General features: G+C 41.3%; 1 protein-coding gene and 1 long non-coding RNA gene across 4 annotated transcripts in view; one reads left to right on the top strand and one right to left on the bottom strand.

Annotated features, from left to right (window-relative positions):
• Positions 1-21,911, bottom strand: part of efl1 (elongation factor like GTPase 1) — a 263,785-nt gene that overhangs the window by 141,507 nt on the left and 100,367 nt on the right. For both annotated transcript variants that reach the window (XM_043677605.2, XM_087981251.1), the window contains exons 13-14: positions 14,502-14,647; positions 13,203-13,375 (exon numbers count right to left, since the gene is read on the bottom strand). In XM_043677605.2, the coding sequence (XP_043533540.1) occupies positions 13,203-13,375; positions 14,502-14,647 (319 nt within the window). The remainder of the gene's footprint in view (positions 1-13,202; positions 13,376-14,501; positions 14,648-21,911) is intronic.
• Positions 11,305-21,911, top strand: part of LOC148138653 (uncharacterized) — a 41,362-nt gene continuing 30,755 nt past the window's right edge. For both annotated transcript variants that reach the window (XR_015753774.1, XR_015753775.1), the window contains exon 1: positions 11,305-11,408. This is a non-coding gene — a long non-coding RNA (uncharacterized LOC148138653). The remainder of the gene's footprint in view (positions 11,409-21,911) is intronic.

The following is a 21,911-nucleotide window of genomic DNA, read 5'->3' as shown; positions in this document are numbered from 1 at the left end:
TTTTCCATCCCTAATTTCCCTTAAGATTTTAGGATGGTAGTGAGCTGCCTTCTTGATCTGCTATAGTTCTTGAGATCTATGGGCATGCACAATGTTACTACGAAGGGAGTTTCAGGATTTTGATTCAATGTCAATAAAGTGAGTTGGGATATTTACTGTACAGAAGTAAATAACTAATAAAGGAAACAGATGGATGTGAGATTGGATGTGGGTCCAGAAGGATGTAAGTGGTAAGAGCTGAAAGGAAATGGTCAGAGGTGGCCCTGTCAGTAATTAAAATCACAAGAGCATTGAGGATGTGGGAAATGGTGGCTCTGACTTTGACATAGAGAGTTTGTACGATGGGAGGACAGTGGGGGAAGGGAGGTATTTTTTAGGAAAGAACATCTGAGAAAGAAACAGAAGTCACTGAGGATAAGGAGTCAGCATAATGGGTGAAAAGAATTTATGATATCCGGACGAAAATCAGAGGTATGACTTGGGTCTGTGATAAACATGCAATTTTTAAAAGGAGAGCTGAGAAGGATAGAAAAGGTGAAGTGCTCAAAAAAAGAGACTGCAGAACAGCCAGGAGAGATTTAAAATTATAACTTCGAAAAAGCAGCAAGGTCTTAGTAAGGGGAAAAAGCATTACTATCTATGAGGTGCTTTTCAGCCAAAACCATCATACCACAGCAATCACTCACATTAAGATCATGTCTGACTTAGTCCTAAGGGATTATATTGGTTGACATGAACCAAACAGAAAACACGTTGGCTAATTAAATATCTGGAAGAACAATGGGTAAGAGAGGAGACCGGAACAGATGGGCTTGCAACTTGCCAAATAGCAAAGTCAGGTGCTTTGAAGGACCTTCCAGAGAAGGTCAGATACTGGAAGCGAGTTTATTCAAGGAGCAATTCAGAACAACATTAGCAAGTCATGCGAATAGTGATCATTTGGAGGAAAGGATGCCATGGTGTTGTTAAGAAGGGAAAAATTTAAAATGCAAGGAGACAGAGGAGAGGATCTTACTGGGTGGAGGAGACAAAGTAAAATGGAAGTTCTGATCCTGCACATACAGCAGCAGACTGCAGATTTCAATGGACATTTGAATGGACAGAAGTAAACCAATCTGCAAAGTCTGAGGCTTAAAGGAGGCCCTGATGTAGGATTACCAAATAGCAAAAGCCAGTGAGAAAGTTTATTTGTTCTGAGCTGTAATCTGAAATGTATTACTGTTACTGGTACGGTGTAACATGCTTTGTGAACTATCCATTTTTTGGCCATCAACTTGACTCAGGCCAATCTTTCGGATTTTTTTTTAAGTAAAGTTGCTTCGTGTTGAAATGTAAATAGGGAAGCCAAAGAAAAGCATTCAAGCTTTCAAAGTGTCACGAGAAATGTCAAAAGTGCACAATCATGTAAATATCTAAAGGGCATACTTTTTACAAACACAACTGTTGTGAAATATGACTGTCCTTTTATTGATGTTGCATGCTATTTTAAGTTGCTCTCTGCTAGTTAAGAATTTTAGGCTGTTCCTGACATCTTGCACAACTCAAAATTCTCAAAGCATTAGGCTTAAGAAATAAAATAATCTAATTTCCAATGAAACAGGAGTACAGATAAATGTAACAGCCAACTTTCCAAAGTAATAATATTTTCAAAACTGAAGGACACTTGCCTTTATTTATAAATAAAGCAATAACGGCAGCAACTCAGAAACAGCACATTTCAAAGCAAGTTAGTCAGTACATTGTTAATTATAATGGAGCAGTAATAGGTCTTTTTTTACAAGAGCAAGTTTAGTCTCTTAAGTAAGTTTCTTGTTTATATACAAAATAAAAACAAAACTTGCCACAGTTTTGTTTTTACCTAGCCAGCCCCAGGCAAATAACCCCTCAATGGCCCTACAGACTTAGATTACTTTCAGAAAAATAAAGAACTGCACACCGTACACAAACAGGAGGCTGGAAGAACACAGCAAGCCAGGCTGCATCAGGTGGTGAAGAAAGCGACATTTCAGGTCAAGACCATTTATTGGGGCTGGGGAGGGGGAACAGAGCTCAGAAATAAATAGGAGGGGGGAGGTGGGGCTGGGGGAAAGGTGGGTGGGATAATGATAGGTGGATGCAGGTAGGGGGTTACTATGATAGGTCAGTGGGAAGGGAGATGAACAGGTAAGGTCAAGTTATGAAGGCTGGTAGGAGAGTAGAGGCTGGGATGAGGTTGGGAGTGGGGAGACAGCGAAGCTAGTGAAGATTGTGCTGAAGCCTGGTTGGTTGATGAGAGGAATAAATCCGGTTGGTAGAGTCATAGAGAGGTACAGCTTGGAAACAGACCCTTCGGTCCAACACGTCCATGCCGACCAGATATCCCAAACCAATCTAGTCCCACCTGCCGGCACCCGCCCATATCCCTCCAAACCCTTCCTATTTATATACCCATCCAAATGCCTCTTAAATGTTGCAATTGTACCAGCCTCCACTACTTCCTCTGGCAGCACATTCCATACACGTTCCACCCTCTGCGTGAAAAAGTTGCCCCTTAGGCCTCTTTTATATCTTTCCCTTCTCACCCTAAACCTATGCCCTCTAGTTCTGGACTGTCCGACCCCAGGGAAAAGACTTTGTCTATTTATCCTAACCATACCCCTCATAATTTTGTAAACCTCTATAAGGTCACCCCTCAGCCTCCTATGCTCCAGGGAAAACAGCCCCAGCCTGTGCAGCCTCTCCCAAAGCTCAAATCCTCCAACCCTGGCAACATCTTTGTAAATCTTTAGTTGGAAGGAAGGATCCGGGAAGTAGAATTGGCAGGGCTGGAAGGTCACCAGGGGATGGGTGGGTAGGTTATTTGAAATTGAAGAACTCAATGTTAAATCCTCTGGCTGTAGGCTGCCCAAACAGAAGATGAGGTGTTATTCCTCCAATTCTGGTCTGATTCACTGCGGCATTGGAGGTGGAGGAGATGGACATGTCAGAGAGGGAGTGGGAGGGAGAATTGAAATGGGCAGCAACCAGGTGGTAAGTATGGCTGTTTAGGATCTGGTAATGGTGCTCAGTGAAATGGTCACCTAGTCTATGTTTAATCTCACCAATATAGAAAAGACTATACTGGAAGCTCAAGATGCAGTAGATTAGGTTCGAGGAAAATTAGACATAGAAGCAAAAATTAGGCCATTCAGCCCATCGAGATTGGAGAGCTAGGCAGAGAAATGGCTAATGGAGTTCAATCTGGGCAAATGTTACGTGATGCATTTTGGAAAATCCAATTCAAGAGCAAACTATACAGTAAAAGGAAAAGTTCTGGAGAAAATTGATGTACAGAGAGATCTGGGTGTTCAAGTCCATTGTACCCTGAAGGTGGCAATGCAGGTCGATAGTGTGGTCAAGAAGGCATACGGCATGCTTTCCTTCATTGGACAGGGTATTGAGTACAGGAGTTAACAGGTCATGTTACAGTTGTATAGGACTTATGTATGTTTCTTTTTTCCTCTTTGCTAGTCTCACAATTTCACCTGTTGTCCATGGTTCCCTAATCTTGCCATTTCTAGCCCTCATTTTCACAGGAACATGTCTGTCCTGCATTTTAATCAACCTCTCTTTTAAAACCTCCCACATATCAAGTGTGTATTTACCTTCAAACAGCTGCTCCCAATCTACATTCCCCAGCTCGTGCCAAATTTTGCTACAGTTGGCCTTCCGCCAATTTAGCACTCTTCCTTTAGGACCACTCTCGTCTTTGCCCATTAGTATTCTAAAACTTACAGAATTGTGATCACTGTTCCCAAAGTAATCCCTACTGAAACTTCAACCACCTGTCCGGACTCATTCCCCAACACCAGGTCCAGAATGGCCCCTTCCCTGAGTTGGACTATTTACATACTGCTCTATAAAATCCTCCTAGAATTCTGGTCCATCTAAACCTCTAACAATAAGTGAATCCCAGTCAACGTTGTAAAAATTAATCTATCCATAATCTGTCTGCATATTTGTACCTCTATCTCACGCTCACTAATGAGAGGCCTGTAGTACAGCCCCAATATTGTTACCACACCCTTTCTAGTTCTGAGCTCTGCCCATATTGCCTCACAACTCCATAGTGCCCTCCTTCAGCACAGCTGTGATATCCTCTCTGACCAGTAATGCAATTCCTCCACCCCTTTTATCTCTTTCTCTATCCCGCCTGAAGTATTTATATCCTGGAATATTTAGTGCCCAATCTTGCCCGTCCCCCAACCAAGTCTCAATGACAGCAATAACATCATACTCCCAGGTACTAATCCAAGCTCTAAGTTAATCAGAAGCTAGGAAAAGGTTGGTGTACAATCTGAAGATAGTGGAAGAGGAGGGATGGGGGTTGGAGCAAATGATTGATGGAGATGGAAACCAGAGAGAACTGCAGTTGTGCAAAGGAATGGATAATGGTGGCCAGGGAGGAAGAAAAGTTGTTAATTAATGAAAATGAGTTGGCTGTGGTGACAGCAGCCTGTGTGATGTTATGGCTTAGTGTGTCGGAGTAGGGGAGAGTGCATGGAATCATAGAATCCCTACAGTATGGAAGTAGGCCATGTGGCCCATTGAGTCCACATTGACTCTAAGAACAGCAACCAACCCAAACGCATTCTCACCGTAATCCTGCATTTCTGATGGCTAATCCATCTCATCTGCACATCCCTGGACGGTAATTTAGATTAGATTAGATTAGATTACTTACAGTGTGGAAACAGGCCCTTCGGCCCAACAAGTCCACACCGACCCGCCGAAGCGTAACCCACCCATACCCCTACATTTACCCCTTTACCTAACACTATGGGCAATTTAGCATGGCCAATTCACCTGACTTGCACATCTTTGGACTGTGGGAGGAAACCGGAGCCCCCGGAGGAAACCCACGCAGACACGGGGAGAACGTGCAAACTCCACACAGTCAGTCGCCTGAGTCGGGAATTGAACCCGGGTCTCTGGCGCTGCGAGGCAGCAGTGCTAACCACTGTGCCACCGTGCCGCCCAATTTAGCATGGCCAACCCACCTAAAGTATACATCTTTAGATTGTGGGAGCAAACTGGAACATCCAAAGGAAGGCCATGCGGTTGGAAGATAGTGCTCAGATCTTCAGATTATTGAACTCAATATTGAGAAGTGGAAAATGAGATGCTGTTTTTCCAGCTTGTGGTGAGTTTTGCTGGAGCACTGCAGCAAGCCCAAGAGAGAAGTGTTGGCCAAGGAAAACCATGGTACACTGGAAGTTTGCGGTTGGTTTTTGCAGATAGAAGGTAGGTGATCCACAAAAAAAATTCAGCCTTTCATTAAACGACAATATTATGATTTACTTGTACAAAGTGCTTTTTCAAATCAAATCTTATTTGTCAAACAAAGGACTTCAGTTTTCAGCAATCATTTGGATAAAGAATTGAACTTCCACGTAGCATTGCATATTGTTTAAATAACAAAAAGAGACACAGAATATATTAGTTAAAATCTTGTCAGACTATTCAAACACTTCAGTATAGCATATAAAAACAAGGTATCCATAAAATGACAGACCAAATAAAATGCAGTGAGTCCTTAAGTTTACAGACATGTCAAGAACTGGCATCAGCTTTTCTTTTAAAATACGGGAACTCTTATTTTCAAAACAGTCACTGCATATACTAGCTACCACAGGGAGATTTACTGATAGCTATAAAGAGGTTTGGAAAGGTTGCCCCACAGAGTGGAGATCAGAGTGGTGCTGGAAAAGCACAGCAGGTCAGGCAGCAACTGAGGAGCAGAAAAATCGATGTTTCGGGCAAAAGCCCTTCATCAGGAATGGAGGCAGGAAGCCTCCAGGGTGGAGAGCTAAATGGGGGGTGGGGTGGGGTGGGGTGGGGGTGCTGGGGAGAAGGTAGCCAAGAGTACAATAGGTGAATGGGGGTGGAAATGGAGATGATAGGTCAGAGGGGAGGGTGGAGCAGATAGGTGGGAAGGGAGATTGGCAGGTGGGACAGGTCATGAGGACAGTGCTGAGCTGGAAGGTTGGAACTGGGGTAAGGTGGGGACAGGGGAAATGAGGAAACTGGTGAAGTCCACATGATGCCCTGGGGTTGAAGTGTTCCGAGGCTGAAGATGAGGCGTTCTTCAGCCAGGCGTCGGGTGGTGAGGGAGCGGCGGTGGAGGAGGCCTAGGACCTGCATGTCCTCTGCAGAGTGGGAGGGGGATTTGAAATGTTGGACCATGGGGCGGTGGGGTTGATTGGTGCGAGTGTCCCGGAGATGTTCCCTGAAGCGCTCTGCGAGGCAGTGTCCAGTCTCCCCAATATAGAGGGTAGTCAAGCTATAGGCTGACACTGTCTGCATGGTATGTTGCCATGGATATGATGATGTCCCAGACACTAATATCATCTTACCAGGATATGGCCTGTCTTACTGAAAGGGCAGACCCACTAGAGATATAGAGAGGTACTCCTGATGATGTTGTGCATGGCCTATTTCCAGAAACTACTCTGTTGCTGTTACGTTAACCACCTTCCACTTCAACTGGAGATCAAACATGGACAGTACAAAGTTCGAGACGGGGTGGGTGGGGAATATACCTAACGCCATCCTCACCCTGAAGGCCACTTTTGTGTGCAGCTACACCGAACTGTGCGTAAACCCTCGGTGCATAAAATGTACTGAGATTCTACCTGACCCCACTTTTGCAAAGGATGGGACTAGTCTTGGCACCGCGGAACACTCCAAGTAGTTGGCACATTCCGTATCACCTGTCTGTCGTGGAAATATTTGCAAAGGAAAACACCTTTGACCACAAGTCCATCAGGACATAATCAGCACGTAGTGTCCTTGAGATCCTGCTGGAAAAGGAGAGTGTAGATCCTGTCGAGTTGTTCCCTGAGGAGATCATCAAAGTAATTTGGCAGAATACCTCATCACCAGAACTCTCCAACAAAGACATCACTTGGCCGGTGGTGAGAACGGCACTACCTTCATGTACTCCCAGTTGGTCTGCCCCATCGCCTCAAAGCAGCTGCAGGGGCGTAGAGACTGTAACACATCTCCTGCTGGAAGCTGCCTTTGTGAAGAAAGTCTGGAGAAAGTTGCAGTACTTGGATGTAGGTTTGCTCGCTGAGCTGGAAGGTTCACTTTCAAATGTTTCATCACCATAGTAGATCACATCATCAGTGAGCCTCTGGATTAAGCACTGGTGATGTGGCTTGCTTTTTATTTATGTGTTTAGGTTTCCTTGGATTGGTGACATCATTTCCTGTGGTGATGTCATTTCCTGGGTTTTTTTCAGGGAGTGGTAAATGGGATCCAAGTCAATATGTTTTCTGATAGAGTTCTGGTTGGAATGCCATGCTTCTGGGAATTCTTGCGCATGTCTCTGTTTAACTTGTCCTAGGATGGATGTTTTCTCCCAGTCGAGGTCGTGTACTTCCTCATCTGTATGTAAAAATACTAGTGAGAGTGGGTCATATCTTTTTTGTGGCTAGTTAATGTTCATGTATCCTGGTGGCTAGTTTCCTACCTGTTTGTGCAATGTAGTGTTTGTTACAGTTCATGCAAGGTATTTTGTAAATGACATTAGTTTTGCTTGTTGTCTGTATAGGGTCTTTCAAGTTCATTAGCTTCTGTTTTAGTGTGTGGGTGGGTTCACGGGCTCCCATGATGCCAAGAGGTCTGAGTAGTCTGGCAGTCATTTCCGAGATGTCTTCAATGTAGGGGAGAGCAGCCAGGGTTTCTGGACAAGTTTTGCCTGCTTGTTTGGGTTTGTTGCTGAGAAATCGGTGGACTGTCTTCCTTGGGTACCCATTCTTTTTTAATACACTGTATAGGTGATTTTCCTCTGCTCTTACGAGACATATAGATGAGGAAGGACATCACCTCGTCTGGGACAGCACATCCATCCTAGGACGAGCTAAACAGAGACATGCGCAAGAATTTCTAGAAGAACAGCATTCCATCCGAAACTCTATCAACAAACGCATTGACTTGGATCCCATTTACCATCCCCTGAGAAAAAGAACAGGAAATGACATCACCAAACCAAGTAAACCCAAACACATAAATGAAAAGTGGGCCATAACACCAATGCTTCATATGGTGACGAAACGTCTGAAAATGAATCTTCTACCTCAGCGAGCAAACCTACATCCAGAGCCTCAACATGCAGTACATTTTTGAGCTTCGTCCCGAGCAGGTCTGTAACACAGGATTCTGTGCTCTACGGTCTCCACACCAAAATAAATATCAATTGCGTCTGAAGGACCATCGACTTGGTGAAGATGCTCTTTGGTCTGCCGAAACTTATCAGTCTTCCATAACAAGGAGTTGACCTCGACTGAGCGTTGTAGATTGACGCATTCTATGGTCCACGAATCCGTGCTGAGGGATACACTAAACCTTGGGGTAGTTGCTGCCAAGATATAGTGGGAAAAGACTACCATCTAAAGTCTTTCTGGTAAAGTTCAATGAGGCTCTGAACTGTTGTCAGACCCTCACAATGTCTCAAGTATATATATATAATATGTTTTGCAAATAAGACGTACCTTTGGGTTTTTGAAACTGTCTGGAGAGTCAAACCAATGTTTATCTGTAGTCAATAATGCTAAGACAGCACAGAAACAAACTGCTCTAGTGACAAAGATAACTTTATAAATAAAGTATATTTTTGAAATGAAAATAAATCAAAGTAGCAACTGAGATCTGCACTGGCAGTAATCTTGTCGGAATCCCAGCTTCCTCCCTGGAAATTTCTGCTCACGTTGGGGAAAGAAAGAAATTTACATTTATACTTAATCTTTCATAACATCAGGATGTCCCAAAATGCTTTCAAAACAACCAAGCACTTTTGAAATAAAGTTACTGTTAAAGATAGGGAATAATCCAATATCACAATGGACAGCACAACACAGAAAGTACTACATTGGCAGTAGCCTTGAGGAAGTGAAATGAACTTTAGAAGATTAAGTCTTTACTATCGGCACAATTTTGTACTGAAAGGTCCCAACAAAAGCAACGGATCGAACATGAATGCTTTTTCAAATAGCACTGCACAATTTTTCATACATGCCTGAGAAGTCAGATAAAGCCATGGCTTAACATCTTATCTGGCACTTCTGTTAATGTTGTGCTTTCTGAGATCTCCAACGCAATGTGTGTTTAAATCTCTAGTGAAGTACTAGAACCACATTCTAACTGAGAGGCGTGAATGCTACCAAGGAATGAAATTTTAGCTCAATGCCTCAACTTTGTCTGCCACTTTTCAGATTTTCTGTTCATTTTAACTGGGAGAGATTTTTGTTTCAAGTTAAAACAAGACTTTGAAACAAAGCTAAATTCAAGATTCTAATATGAATTTGCCTTCTGTACTCTAACTGAAGCAAAGGGCTAGAGTAACTTGAACAAAACTTGAAACCTCTTGTATGCACTTGAATAGAAACTGTTATCCTTATCAAATCAAGGCAATTAAATCACATTCACACATAACAAGCTGAACTTCACAAGGAGAAGCAGGACATGGTTGTCAGGGTCAAAGGTGCCAACCTGGAACCCAGTAAACAAATTTGGTGCAGCTGACTCCTAACTGGTCACCTGAGGGCCCCATGTCCAAGGAGAAGGATGACAGCTCTGAATCCTCAGCAGTGCTTCTTGGTTAGGTAATAAAAACTGAAAGAACTGCAGATGCCATTAATCAGAAACAAAAACGGAAGTTGCTGGAAAGGTTCAGCAGGTCTGGCAGCATCTGTGAAGAGAAATCAGAGTTAACGTTTTGGGTCCGGTGACCCTACTTCAGAACTGATGATAGCTAGTAAAATGTTGGTTTATATGCAGAAGATAGGGTTGGGAAGGATGTAAGGAGTAAACAATTGGAGGGGATAGAGCCCAAAGAGAGAGAAGAATAGTTGGACAGACAAAAGAGTCAATAATGATCTGGCTGGGAGGGTGAAAATCTGTTAATGGAGACTGTTAGTGACTAACAACAGGTAGTGTGTCATGGTAGACTATGTGATAACAAGGTAAAAACAAGGAATGCAGACGCTGGAAACCAGAGTCTAGGTTAGAGTGGTGCTGGAAACGCACAGCAGGTCAGGCAGCGGCCGAGGAGCAGTAAAATCGACGTTTCGGGAAACGTCGATTTTCCTGCTCCTCAGATGCTGCCTGACCTGCTGTGCTTTTTCAGCACCACTCTAATCTAGACTGTGTGATAACAAGGTCCGGTGTATGGGGTAGGGGACTAGGACATAGGAGAGTTCAGGCCCTAAAGTTATTGAACTTGATACTGAGTCTGGAGCGATGCAGGGTTATCAAGCAGAAAATGAGGAGTTGTTCTTCCAGCTTGCACTGAGATTCACTGGAGCACTGCAACAAGCCTGAGACAGAGATGTTGGCCAGGGAACAAAGTGGTGTGTTAAAGTGACAGGCAACTGGAAGCTCAGGGTCTTTTTTGTGGGCAGAACATTGATGGTCTGTGAAGCAGCTGTGCAGTCTATGCTTCATTTCCCCAATGTAGAGGGGACTACATTGTGAGCAGCGAATGCAGTAGACTAGATTGTGAGAAGTGCAGATAAAGTGCTGCTTCACCTGGAAGGTATGGATCTTTGGATACTGAGGAGGGAGGAGGTAAATGGGCAAGTGTTACACCTTCTGCAGTCGCAGGGCAAGGTTCTCTGGGGGTGGGGGGGATGTTGGGAGTGAAAGAACATTGGACGAGGGTGTTACAGAAGGAACGGTCCCTACGGATGGCAGACAAAGGAGGGGAGGGAAATATGTGTCAGAAGGTGGTGAAAATGGCAGCTGATGCTCTTCTGGATGTGGATGCTGGTGGGATGATAGGTAAGGACAAGGAGAATCCTATCACTGTTGCGGGAGGGAAGAGATGGGTGAGGGCCGAAATGCAGGAGATTGATCGGAGCCAGTTGAGGGCCCTGTTGACAATGGTGATGGGGAATCCTTGGTTGAGGAAGAAGGTGGACATTTCGGAAGCTCTCTTGTTTAAGTTGGCCTAATAGGAACATATGCGACAGATGGAGGAACTGGGAAAAAGAAATGGAGTCTTTACAGGAAACAGGGTATGAGGATGTACAGTCCAGCTAGCTGTGGGAGTGGATGGGTTTATAGTGGACATGAATGGCCAGTCTATCCATTGAAATGAAAACAGAAATGTTGAGGAAGGGAGGGAGGAGTCAGAAAGAGACCTGGTGAAAGTGAAGGCAGGGTGGAAACTGAAAGCGAAATCGATAAACATTTTCAACTCCGGATGAGAGAAGGAAGTAGATCCGATGGTATCATCGATGTATCAGAGAAAGAGTGGAGTCCAGAATAGGACTGAAACAAGGAATATTCCACGTACCCCACAAAGTGACAGGTATACCTGGGGTTCATGCAAGTACCCCTGGCCACCCTTCCGACCTGAAGAAAATGAGAGTAGTTTCCACACTGTAAGTAATCTAATCTAATCTTTAAAAGCGAAGGTGTTGAGAGTGAGGACAAACTCGGCCAAGTGGAGGGTGGGGATGGTTCAGGCCTTTGGTCCAGGAAGAAGCAGAGAGCATCCATCCTGCTCGAGGAAGAAAGTTATTAGCATACAAAGGATGCAGTAAAAATATACAAGATGTTTCCAGGACTGAAGGGTTTGCTTTATAAGGAAAGACTGGACAGGCTGCATCATTTATCCCTGGAGTGTCAAAAATTGAGGGGTGACCTTATAAAGGTTTACAAATTCATGAGGGGACAGACAAGGTGAATAGCCAATGTCTTTTTCTCAGGGTAGGGAAGTCCAAACCTAGAAGGAATAGGTTTAAAGTGAGAGGAGAAAGATTTGAAAGGAACCCAAGAGGCAATCTTTTACCACAGAGAGTGGTGCATGTATGGAACGAGCTACAAGAGGAAGTGGTAAAGGTCGGTATTGATCAGGTACATAAATAGGAAAGGTTTAGAGGGATATGAGCCAACAGCAGGCAAATGGGTCTAGTTCAGCTTAGGATACCTGGTTGGCATGGATGAGTTGCACCTAGGGTCTGTTTCCGTGCTGTATGACTCTAAGACTGTAAATGTTCCCTTAATATTGTTCATGTTATAAACAAAAAGCATTTCTCCGTTCCATTAGGAGAAATCATTCAAGATTTCCTAGCTTTTGAAAGTCATTTTCAAGTCACAATCTTATTCAGTACTCATCAGAATGAACTGTCCTTCTTTCTCTTTTTATCTTTACAAATCACAACTCTAAAGAAATTCTTCTGCAGGGTTATGGTGCTGTGACTAGTACATAATAAACAGTATTCGAGAATCTTCTGAGCTAGATTCAGAAAGGAATCATGAAAATGATGGCAACAGAATTGCACCACATTATATTATTGAATTTTCTCAGCAATCTATCCCAACTTCCTATGAAGTTATATATTTTCACATCTGCTACCACTATTTTCTTTTTTCCTTTTACTTCAGTTTTCATTTCTCCTTTAGAAAACCATACAAGCAGCTTTCACATCCTCTCCTCTGCTCATGATTTTAATGGTTTGTTCATGTTAGCCCAGTGGTCCCATCCTCACACAGACATATCACTTCACCTCAATGTGATCATTCAGTCTGCTTCTTTTACTTCTTATGTGCATACATGAAGGAATAATCTGAAAGTAGGCATTAAACAAAAGATATATTTCTATTAATTATTTCACAAAGACCAACAACTTAGAGAAATTTACCCATACTAGTCCCTAATTGTAGCATGAAAATTCTTCGATGTTCTTCAAACACTCTGCCCTTGGTAAATGGTAGAAGGTAAATTCCATGCTGATCGCATATTTGAACACTAAAAGCCATATAAGTAAGTTACCTGTCTATCTGTATGAGCAACCAGAATATATATAAATCACCGATAATAAAATCAACCTAACCAGCATCACTTGTTTAATACACAAGGAAATAGTGCTTGGTAACCACAATGTTTTGACATTGCCACCATCACACCTTGTGTAAGATGCCACATTGAGGTAATCATTTCTTATGGTTTGTTTCCTTCCTGGAACAAAAGGGTCTGTTGTATTAACACTTTCGACAATCACAACTTTTCAACAATATATTGCTAAAAAGGAACAGATTGCTTGTTAAATTGCATTATATAAATCCACATCTAAAATTGCTTTCTTCAACAAATAGCTGTTGTATCTGTAAGCACCACAGAATCTCCATTAATTTTAATACCAAAAAAAAGTAAGAAATTCATACATACACACCTTGGTTAAAGCTTCTGAAGGGTCATACTTTGGTCCTAGCACAAACAATTTCTGCCCTCTACGAATTGTTCCACTATATACTCTAGCGAACGCAATGAAGTGCTCTTTCTGTTGACTCTCCTGTAAGCAAGTAGTCAGATCTGCCTGCTCCATCTGACTCTCTACATGCAAGTCTTAAGTGGAAAGAAAAATAAGTACAAATAAATCTCTGTCTTATGATTACAAGACTAGCAAACGTTATGAAATATAAGCTGGAATCCTGAGTAATTCATAAAGTAACTAACTGATGGTTGAATGCAACACATATTTTGTTTTTTTTAAATTAATCTAATTTATTCCTCATATCTTCAAAGTTAAAAAATGCATAAGATTCTAATGAAACACTTTAATGAATGAACAAAAATGACTAATGAAGTAATGTTTTTTGAAGAAAATAGATGATTTGCAATGATGGGTGTAGTTCCATTTAATTCTGCAGTGGCTCTGCACGCTTTGATGATCATTCAAATTAAATTGAATGGCAGCTGTCTAGTTACAGTTTCCATTCCACATCACTAGTGTAGCTGTTGTTTCTTCATTAGCCATCCACCAGTAATGCTTCCATCACCCTTTCCAACCAGAAAGACACTTGCAATCATAAGATGCATATTACTTACACATACATATATCATTAAATATGTATGTAGAAGATAGTAATTGTTTCAAATAGTGAACAAATGAGTTATGTAGTGTTAAATCTGTCTTGAATAAAACTGATCAACTTTTGGCGACAGACTGCCAACACTTAATCAATCAGCACCAACTAATGGGTCTCAGAACCGGCTAGCCACCTACAAGTAGAACTGGGTAAATAAATGGGCGCTGCTAAAAAGCACCCTAAATACATAGAATTGGGCTTTAGCAGCACCATGCCAACCAGGAAAGAAAATAAAATCAAATAAACTAGCTCACAAAGCATTTCTTAGTCGTGAGGAAGAGTGTCTGACAATAATAAATTAACTGTTTTGAGTACTTCCATAAGAAACAGTATTTTCTCAGACTTGTCAGCAATATATCAGTTCTACTAAAAAGATTAAAAAAACTACAGGTGCTAATATTATTGTTTATAAAATCTTATATTATAGATTTAAAACTTTGAGACTGCGTCCAGTTTGCTAAATTGTTATCATGCAATAATCATCAAAAGAAAGATGCAAAAAATATTGCTACTAAAATGAAACAAGTATACTTTGAGAGGAAAATAAAGAATTGCACTTTTGTTCTAGAAGCAATACTAATTACAATGATAAGAGTTTTTACCTTTTGTGCTTGCGTTCATTGGGGAGATCTCAACAGTCTTCTCAGGTGGGTTTTGTTCCAACTTCTGCATCTGATTTACAAGTTTTTCTGCATGCCTTTTTCTGGCCTGCTCCCGCCGCTGAGCTATCTCTTCTTGACTCAAGGGTCTTCAAGAAAAGAAGTACAGAATTAAAACATACTACAACTGCACTTTTTTAAATGTTACTTTATATTTGATTGTGTACTGAATTGGGAAAAGGGCTCTTTTATAACAAAGGATTGAATGTGAATACAAAATGAGATTCCACCAACACGTAGCTGATTGGTGTGTGGGCTTGTGACCAGTTGGAGATGTCAAAGGTCATTAGCCTGGCCACAACTATCTGTTTGGGGGCTCTGTATACCCTCAATATTTTTTAACTTTGTGATACTGCAAACCAAGCCCCTGCAGTCATGCTCCCCCAGTGACTCATGACAAACACCTCCAGTAGTACACCTCTACTTTATAAGAATTATTCAAATTGCTATTAATAAAATTAAGATCAAAAAAAGACTTTCATCCATATCTCACTCTAGTTGTTCCAAAACCACTTCACAGTCAACGAAGTCACTCTGTAGGTTCATGTGAAAATCAATTTTTATATATTAATATCCCCCAGGCATGCATGAGATAAATCATCTGAACAGATTTAACAAATCATCTGAAAAATAGCATCTGTAACAGTACAATTTTCTCAGTAGTAATACCTAAATATCACTCTAGTATCCATGTCAGAATTGAGACTTGAACCCACATTCTCCAAATCAAGTATCCCTCGGGTGGTATTCATAGTTTTGCTGATTTGAAAGATTGACTGTACTTTTTCATCAAAAGAAAATGTTATGATCAAATGCAATTTTTCTAAACTTGAATTGAGACAAATGTTAGAAATATCACCTTTCACTAAAATGATACGGTATAATGCTTCATTATTTACAAAGAACATCATTAGTTTGCTGATAAGTCCATAAGCAGAAGAGCAGAAATAAGTCATTCAGCCCATTGAATCTGTTTGCCATTCAATGAGATCATAGCTGGTCTGATGATCCTCAATTCCACTTTCCTGACTTTTACATTTATCCTCAATTCCCTTCCTGATTAAAAATCTATTGCAGCCTCAAACAAACTTAATGAACCAACTTCAACAGCCCTGTGTAGTAAAGAATACCAGAGGTTTACTACTCCCACAAAAGAAATTCCTCCTCATTGTTTTAAATGGGTGATATCTTACTCTAACATCATGCCCTCTAGTTTTAGGCTCTCCCAGAATGGGACACAACCTCTCAACCTCTGTCTAACCCTAACCCTAAGAATCATGTATGTTCCAAAATTATTGCCTTTCTTTCTAAATTTTCATGACCACCTACTCAACTGGTCGGCACAAGAGAACCAACCTAGTGAACCATTAATTGACAGCTTCCAATGACAGCCTAATTCTCTTTTAATAAAGACATTAAAACTGTCCATAGTATTCTCAGCTGTGGCTTGAAGAGCTCTTGTTCAATTTTACCTAGGTTTTCCAACTCACATATTCTGTTCACTTTGAAAAAAAGGTCAACATTTCATTTGCCTTGCCTATGTCCTGAATTTGTATGACAGGTTTTTATGTTTCATGCATGAAGACTCCCAAATCCCTCTGTGCTGTCACTTTCTGCAATCTTTCTCCATTTAAATAATATTCAGCTCCTCTGTCCTTCCCACCAAAGTCACAAACTCACATTTTCCCATAACATATTCCATTTGTCAAGGTTTTCACTACTCACTTAAACTTTCTTTAACCCTCTATAGATTACTTGCTTTTCCACCTACAATCTAATGCACCTGACGTAACAAGGTAGTTACTAAAATAATTTCTTGCCCTCCAATACCAGAGTATGGGAAATGGGGCCAAACACAGCCTACTACTTTATGAGTTTAGATTTTATTTTTGATGTTCAATCTGCTCTTAAATATAATTGTTTGTGATTTGGAGAAATCTATTGCACAAGTGCTCGTTTCACACTATCATCTACCTCTGAAGCCCGCCTACTGTACAGTAGTTTTGGTATTCTAATTTGTATCCAAGGAAGATAAGAAGCAGTGAATGAATAGATAGAACCAACAGCACTATCACATAGTTCATTTTATGTCTAGTAGTGCAGAAATATAAACAAAATATTCTGAGATTGTTGGTACCAGTAATTCTGCTCTGGACAGCAACTCCTGCCCACGTTCGAGAGGTGGTATTCTGACATTTACTCTTAATCACCACAAGACAGAAAGGTCCAGGTGAAATGTATTCTTCAAGAATTGGTGAAACTAAACATTAAAGAATTCAAGTAAAACTGAGCAATTTATAATTGAGTTCTGACTTACAGCCAACTTTCTCCTTTAAACATTACTTCTAGATCAAGAAAGATTCAAATAGTTATGAAACAAAGATCACACTATCACTTAATCATAATGACAGTCTCTTCACAAGATGTCTTAAATAATCACCATTTACCCACCCATATCATTTTCTGACAAAACAGCTGAATTATTTTCGCTATCGTTTAGGATGCATTTCATCAATTTAAGGGTTACCTCTTCAAATGTTGATCTGTGTTGAGTTACATACCTTCAACTTTTCAAACACAAGCCCTGTGCCTCAAATAAATCTTAGTTAAACTTCATATTATAAAATTAAAACCGACTGCATGTTATTATAAACAAGAGGTTAAGTCATTAAAAGCTTGTCATGTACAAATTAATAGATTATAAAAACTGCCATTTAACAGGAGGGCATAAAAACCTATTCAGGAGGATTATTTTAAAGTGAAAAGCCATTACCGGTTGTTATTTCAGAATCGCTTATATAATCAACTGCCTCAATTTTTGAGTAAAGATCTATTCCTGTGTTTGATGTCAGTCTGCACAAACAGGGCTAAGTTATTCATTAAATATCATATCGCACTTGCCCATAAAGGTACAAACAATTTTCAGAGAACAAAACACGTGCTGTTTCTCATTGCATAAACAACAGATAAGATCTCTGAACAATAAATGCCTCAAATCCATTCTGGTTTCTGTCTATCATTTATCTTAGTTCCCCATCAACAGGAACTAAGGAAATTCAAATAACGGGATTCTGTGCGCATTAAAGCCAATATCCAATACAAATCCAATGCTATCTGTACCTTTTACAAACTGACCTCGGAATATGATGTTCATTATTACACACGTGGTTCAATATCATCCAAAATTACATGGTTGTACAAAATATTGACATGAACGTATTATATGCCTGAAATAATAAAAATCAGTCATTATTTACTGTTTTCAAGTGCTTCACTCAAACAATAAACTCAGGACCAGAGGTGTTTACAGCACAAGAAGCCACTAAACCCATGTATATTTATGTAATATTTGCCTTTGGCACAACAGAATGAATTTTACTTCCTGCACTCTCCTTGTGAACCAGTATTTTCTTCTGATTCAACTCTTTAAAATTTAACAATTTATCCTTAAAAGACATAATAGTCTCTGCTTTAACTGCTGTTTGTTACAAAAGCATACCATTCTTCAACAATACCGTGAATGAATTTGGCTTAATTATTTGTCCTTACCAGCGATTAAATGAATGGTCCCTTGGTCTTGCCAGTGCCTCCAGGATCACAGGACAGAGTTCATTTTAAAAACCTCTAAGTCTCCTCTTGGTTTTACAGCATTCTAATTTCTCCATCTCTAGCATCATCCAAGCATTTATGCATTTCTCTGCTCTTCATTCAGTCAAGCTTGTTTATATCATCCTGAAGTTGTATAGCTTTCTACTTGTGTGCCATCAAATTTAGACTTTGCAGTCCTTACATTCACTGCAAATAATCAACTCCTCCCCCATACATGCAACCTATAGAGTAAAAGTGCTATATCCATTTTCCAATTATTTTATCGAAATCCTTAATTTCCAGTCTCTAACCAATACCTAGCTCAGTTCAGATATATCAAACCTTCAATTTTTGTAACAAGCCTCCTTGTGAGACATCTTATCCAGTGCAATACTGTTACTATGTTGCTTTTACTCACAAAACTATGTCTTCAAATCATGCAATCATGTGCTGTACTGCTTTCACTCCATTGCTCCTTTAAAATCTCACACTGTTTCAAGAAGTTAATCAGGCAAAAGGTAGCAAGATAAATTCAAGTGGATGCAAAATAATTTTGAATAAAATTTATTATTTCTGTACTATAGTTCCCCTCAGGAACATACCACAGAAAATCAACATCTTTTCCAACTAGAAGGACATTCTAAACTCTCTTCCAAGTATTTATATTCAATATACTCCTAATCCTATGTGATTGATTCAAGGCCATGTTCAAGAGAAAATCACCAAATTTCTATAATTTCACGACCAGTTGGATCAATAATTAGTATGACAAATAATTATTCAGCTAACGAGTAGATGGAAGAGTTGCAAAAGATAATTTAGCAAATCATAATCACTAGAATTACTGGTGTCAATGCTAAATAATAATGGTGAGAAACATAGAACATAGAACAATACAGCACACGATGTTGTGCCGAACATTTGTCCTAGCTTAAGCACCTATCCATGTACCTATCCAATTGCCGCTTAAAGGTCACCAAAGATTCTGACTCTACCACTCCCACAGGCAGCGCATTCCATGCCCCCACCACTCTCTGGGTAAAGAACCCACCCCTGACATCTCCCCTATACCTTCCATCCTTCACCTTAAATTTATGTCCCCTTGTAACACTCTGTTGTACCCGGGGAAAAAGTTTCTGACGGTCTACTCTCTCTATTCCTCTGATCATCTTATAAACCTCTATCAAGTCACCCCTCATCCTTCGCCGTTCCAACGAGAAAAGGCCTAGCACTCTCAATCTATCCTCGTACGACCTATTCTCCATTCCAGGCAACATCCTGGTAAATCTTCTCTGCACCCTCTCCAAAGCTTCCACATCTTTCCTAAAGTGAGGCGACCAGAACTGCACACAGTACTCCAAATGTGGCCTAACCAAAGTCCTGTACAGTTGCAACATCACTTCACGACGCTTGAATTCAATCCCTCTAATGAACGCGAATACACCATTGGCCTTCTTACAAGCTCTATGCACCTGAGTGGCAACTTTCAAAGATCTATGAACATAGACCCCAAGATCCCTCTGTTCCTCCACCTCACTAAGAACCCTACCGTTAACCCTGTATTCCGCGTTCTTATTTGTCTTTCCAAAATGGACAACCTCACACTTGGCAGGGTTGAACTCCATCTGCCACTCCTCAGCCCAGCTCTGCATCATATCTAAGTCCCTTTGCAGCCGACAACAGCCCTCCTCACTATCCAAAACTCCACCAATCTTTGTATCATCTGCAAATTTACTGACTCACCCTTCGACTCCCTCATCCAAGTCATTAATAAAAATTACAAACAGCAGAGGACCCAGAACTGATCCCTGCGGAACTCCACTTGTAACTGGGCTCCAGGCTGAATATTTACCATCTACCACCACTCTCTGACTTCGACCGGTTAGCCAATTTTCTATCCAATTGGCCAAATTTCCCTCTATCCCATGCCTCCTGACTTTCCGCATAAGCCTACCATGGGGAACCTTATTAAATGCCTTACTAAAATCCATGTATACTACATTCACTGCTCTACCCTCATCCACATGCTTGGTCACCTCCTCAAAGAATTCAATAAGACTTGTAAGGCAAGACCTACCCTTCACAAATCCGTGCTGGCTTTCCCTAATCAAGCAGTGTCTTTCCAGATACTCATAAATCCTATCCGTCAGTACCCTTTCCATTACTTTGCCTACCACCGAAATAAGACTAACTGGCCTGTAATTCCCGGAGCTATCCCTATACCCTTTTTTGAACAGGGGCACAACATTCGCCACTCTCCAGTCCCCTGGTACCACCCCCGTTGACAATGAAGACGAAAAGATCATTGCCAACGGTACTGCAATTTCCTCTCTTGCTTCCCACATAATCCTAGGATATATCCCGTCAGGCCCGGGGGACTTGTCTATCCTCAAGTTGTTCAAAATGTCCAACACATCTTCCTTCCTAACAAGTATCTTCTCTAGCTTACCAGTCCATTTCACACTCTCCTCTTCATCAATACGGTCCCTCTCGTTCGTAAATACTGAAGAAAAGTACTCATTCAAGACCTCTCCTATCTCTTCCGACTCAATACACAGTCTCCCACTACTGTCCTTGATCTGACCTACCCTCGTTCTCATCATTCTCATGTTTCTCACATACGCATAAAATGCCTTGGGGTTATCCTTGATCCTATCCGCCAAAGATTTTTCATGCCCTCTCTTAGCTCTCCTAATCCCTTTCTACAGGTCCCTTCTGGCTATCCTGTATCCCTCCACTGTTCTGTCTGAACCCTGTTTCCTCAACCTTATGTAAGCCTCCTTCTTCCACTTTACAAGACATTTAACCTCCCTCGTCAACCAAGGTTCCCTCACACGACCATTTCTTTCCTGCCTGACAGGTACATACATATCAAGGACACGTCGTATCTGTTCCTTGAAAAAGTTCCACATTTCCACGACATCCTTCCCTGACAGCCTATGCTCCCAACTTATGTTCCTCAGATCCTGTCTTACAGCATCGTAATTACCCTTCCCCCAATTGTAAAACCTACCTTGTTGCACGCACCTATCTCTCTCCATAACCAAGGTGAAAGTCACAGAATTGTGGTCACCATCACCAAAATGTTCACCCACTAACAAGCCCATCACTTGTCCCGGTTCATTACCGAGTACCAAATCCAATATGGCCTCCCCTCTGGTTGGACAATCTACATACTGAGTTAGAAAGGCTTCCTGGACACACTGCGCAAACACCGCCCCATCCAATCTACTTGATCTAAAGAGCTTCCAATCAATATTTGGGAAGTTGAAATCGCCCATGACTACTACCCTGTGGCTTCTGCACCTTTCCAAAATCTGTTTCCCAATCTGTTTCTCCACATCTCTGCTGCTACTGGGGGGCCTATAGTAAACACCCAACAAGGTGACTGCACCTTTCCTATTTCTGACTTCAGCCCATACTACCTCCAAAGGCAGATCCCCCTCGAACTGCCTTTCTGCAGCCGTTATACCATTTCTAATTAGCAACGCCACCCCCCCTTCCTTTTTTACCACCCTCCCTAATCTTACTGAAACATCTGTAACCAGGAACCTCCAACAACCATTCCTGTCCCTCTTCTATCCACGTTTCCGTGATGGCCACAACATCGTAGTCCCAGGTACCGATCCACGCCTTAAGTTCACCCACCTTATTTCTGATAGCCCTTGCGTTGAAGTATACGCACTTGAACCCATCTCTGTGTCCGCAAGTATTCTCTGTCAGTGCTACCTTCTTCACAGCCTCCCTACATTCTTGGACATCCTG

This window comes from Chiloscyllium plagiosum, unplaced genomic scaffold (assembly GCF_037043375.1).
Source record: "Chiloscyllium plagiosum isolate Xiang-an unplaced genomic scaffold, Cpla_swu_hap1 HiC_scaffold_39, whole genome shotgun sequence".
NCBI classification, from domain to species: Eukaryota; Metazoa; Chordata; class Chondrichthyes; order Orectolobiformes; family Hemiscylliidae; genus Chiloscyllium; species Chiloscyllium plagiosum.
This window is presented reverse-complemented; position numbering and strand designations above follow the sequence as displayed.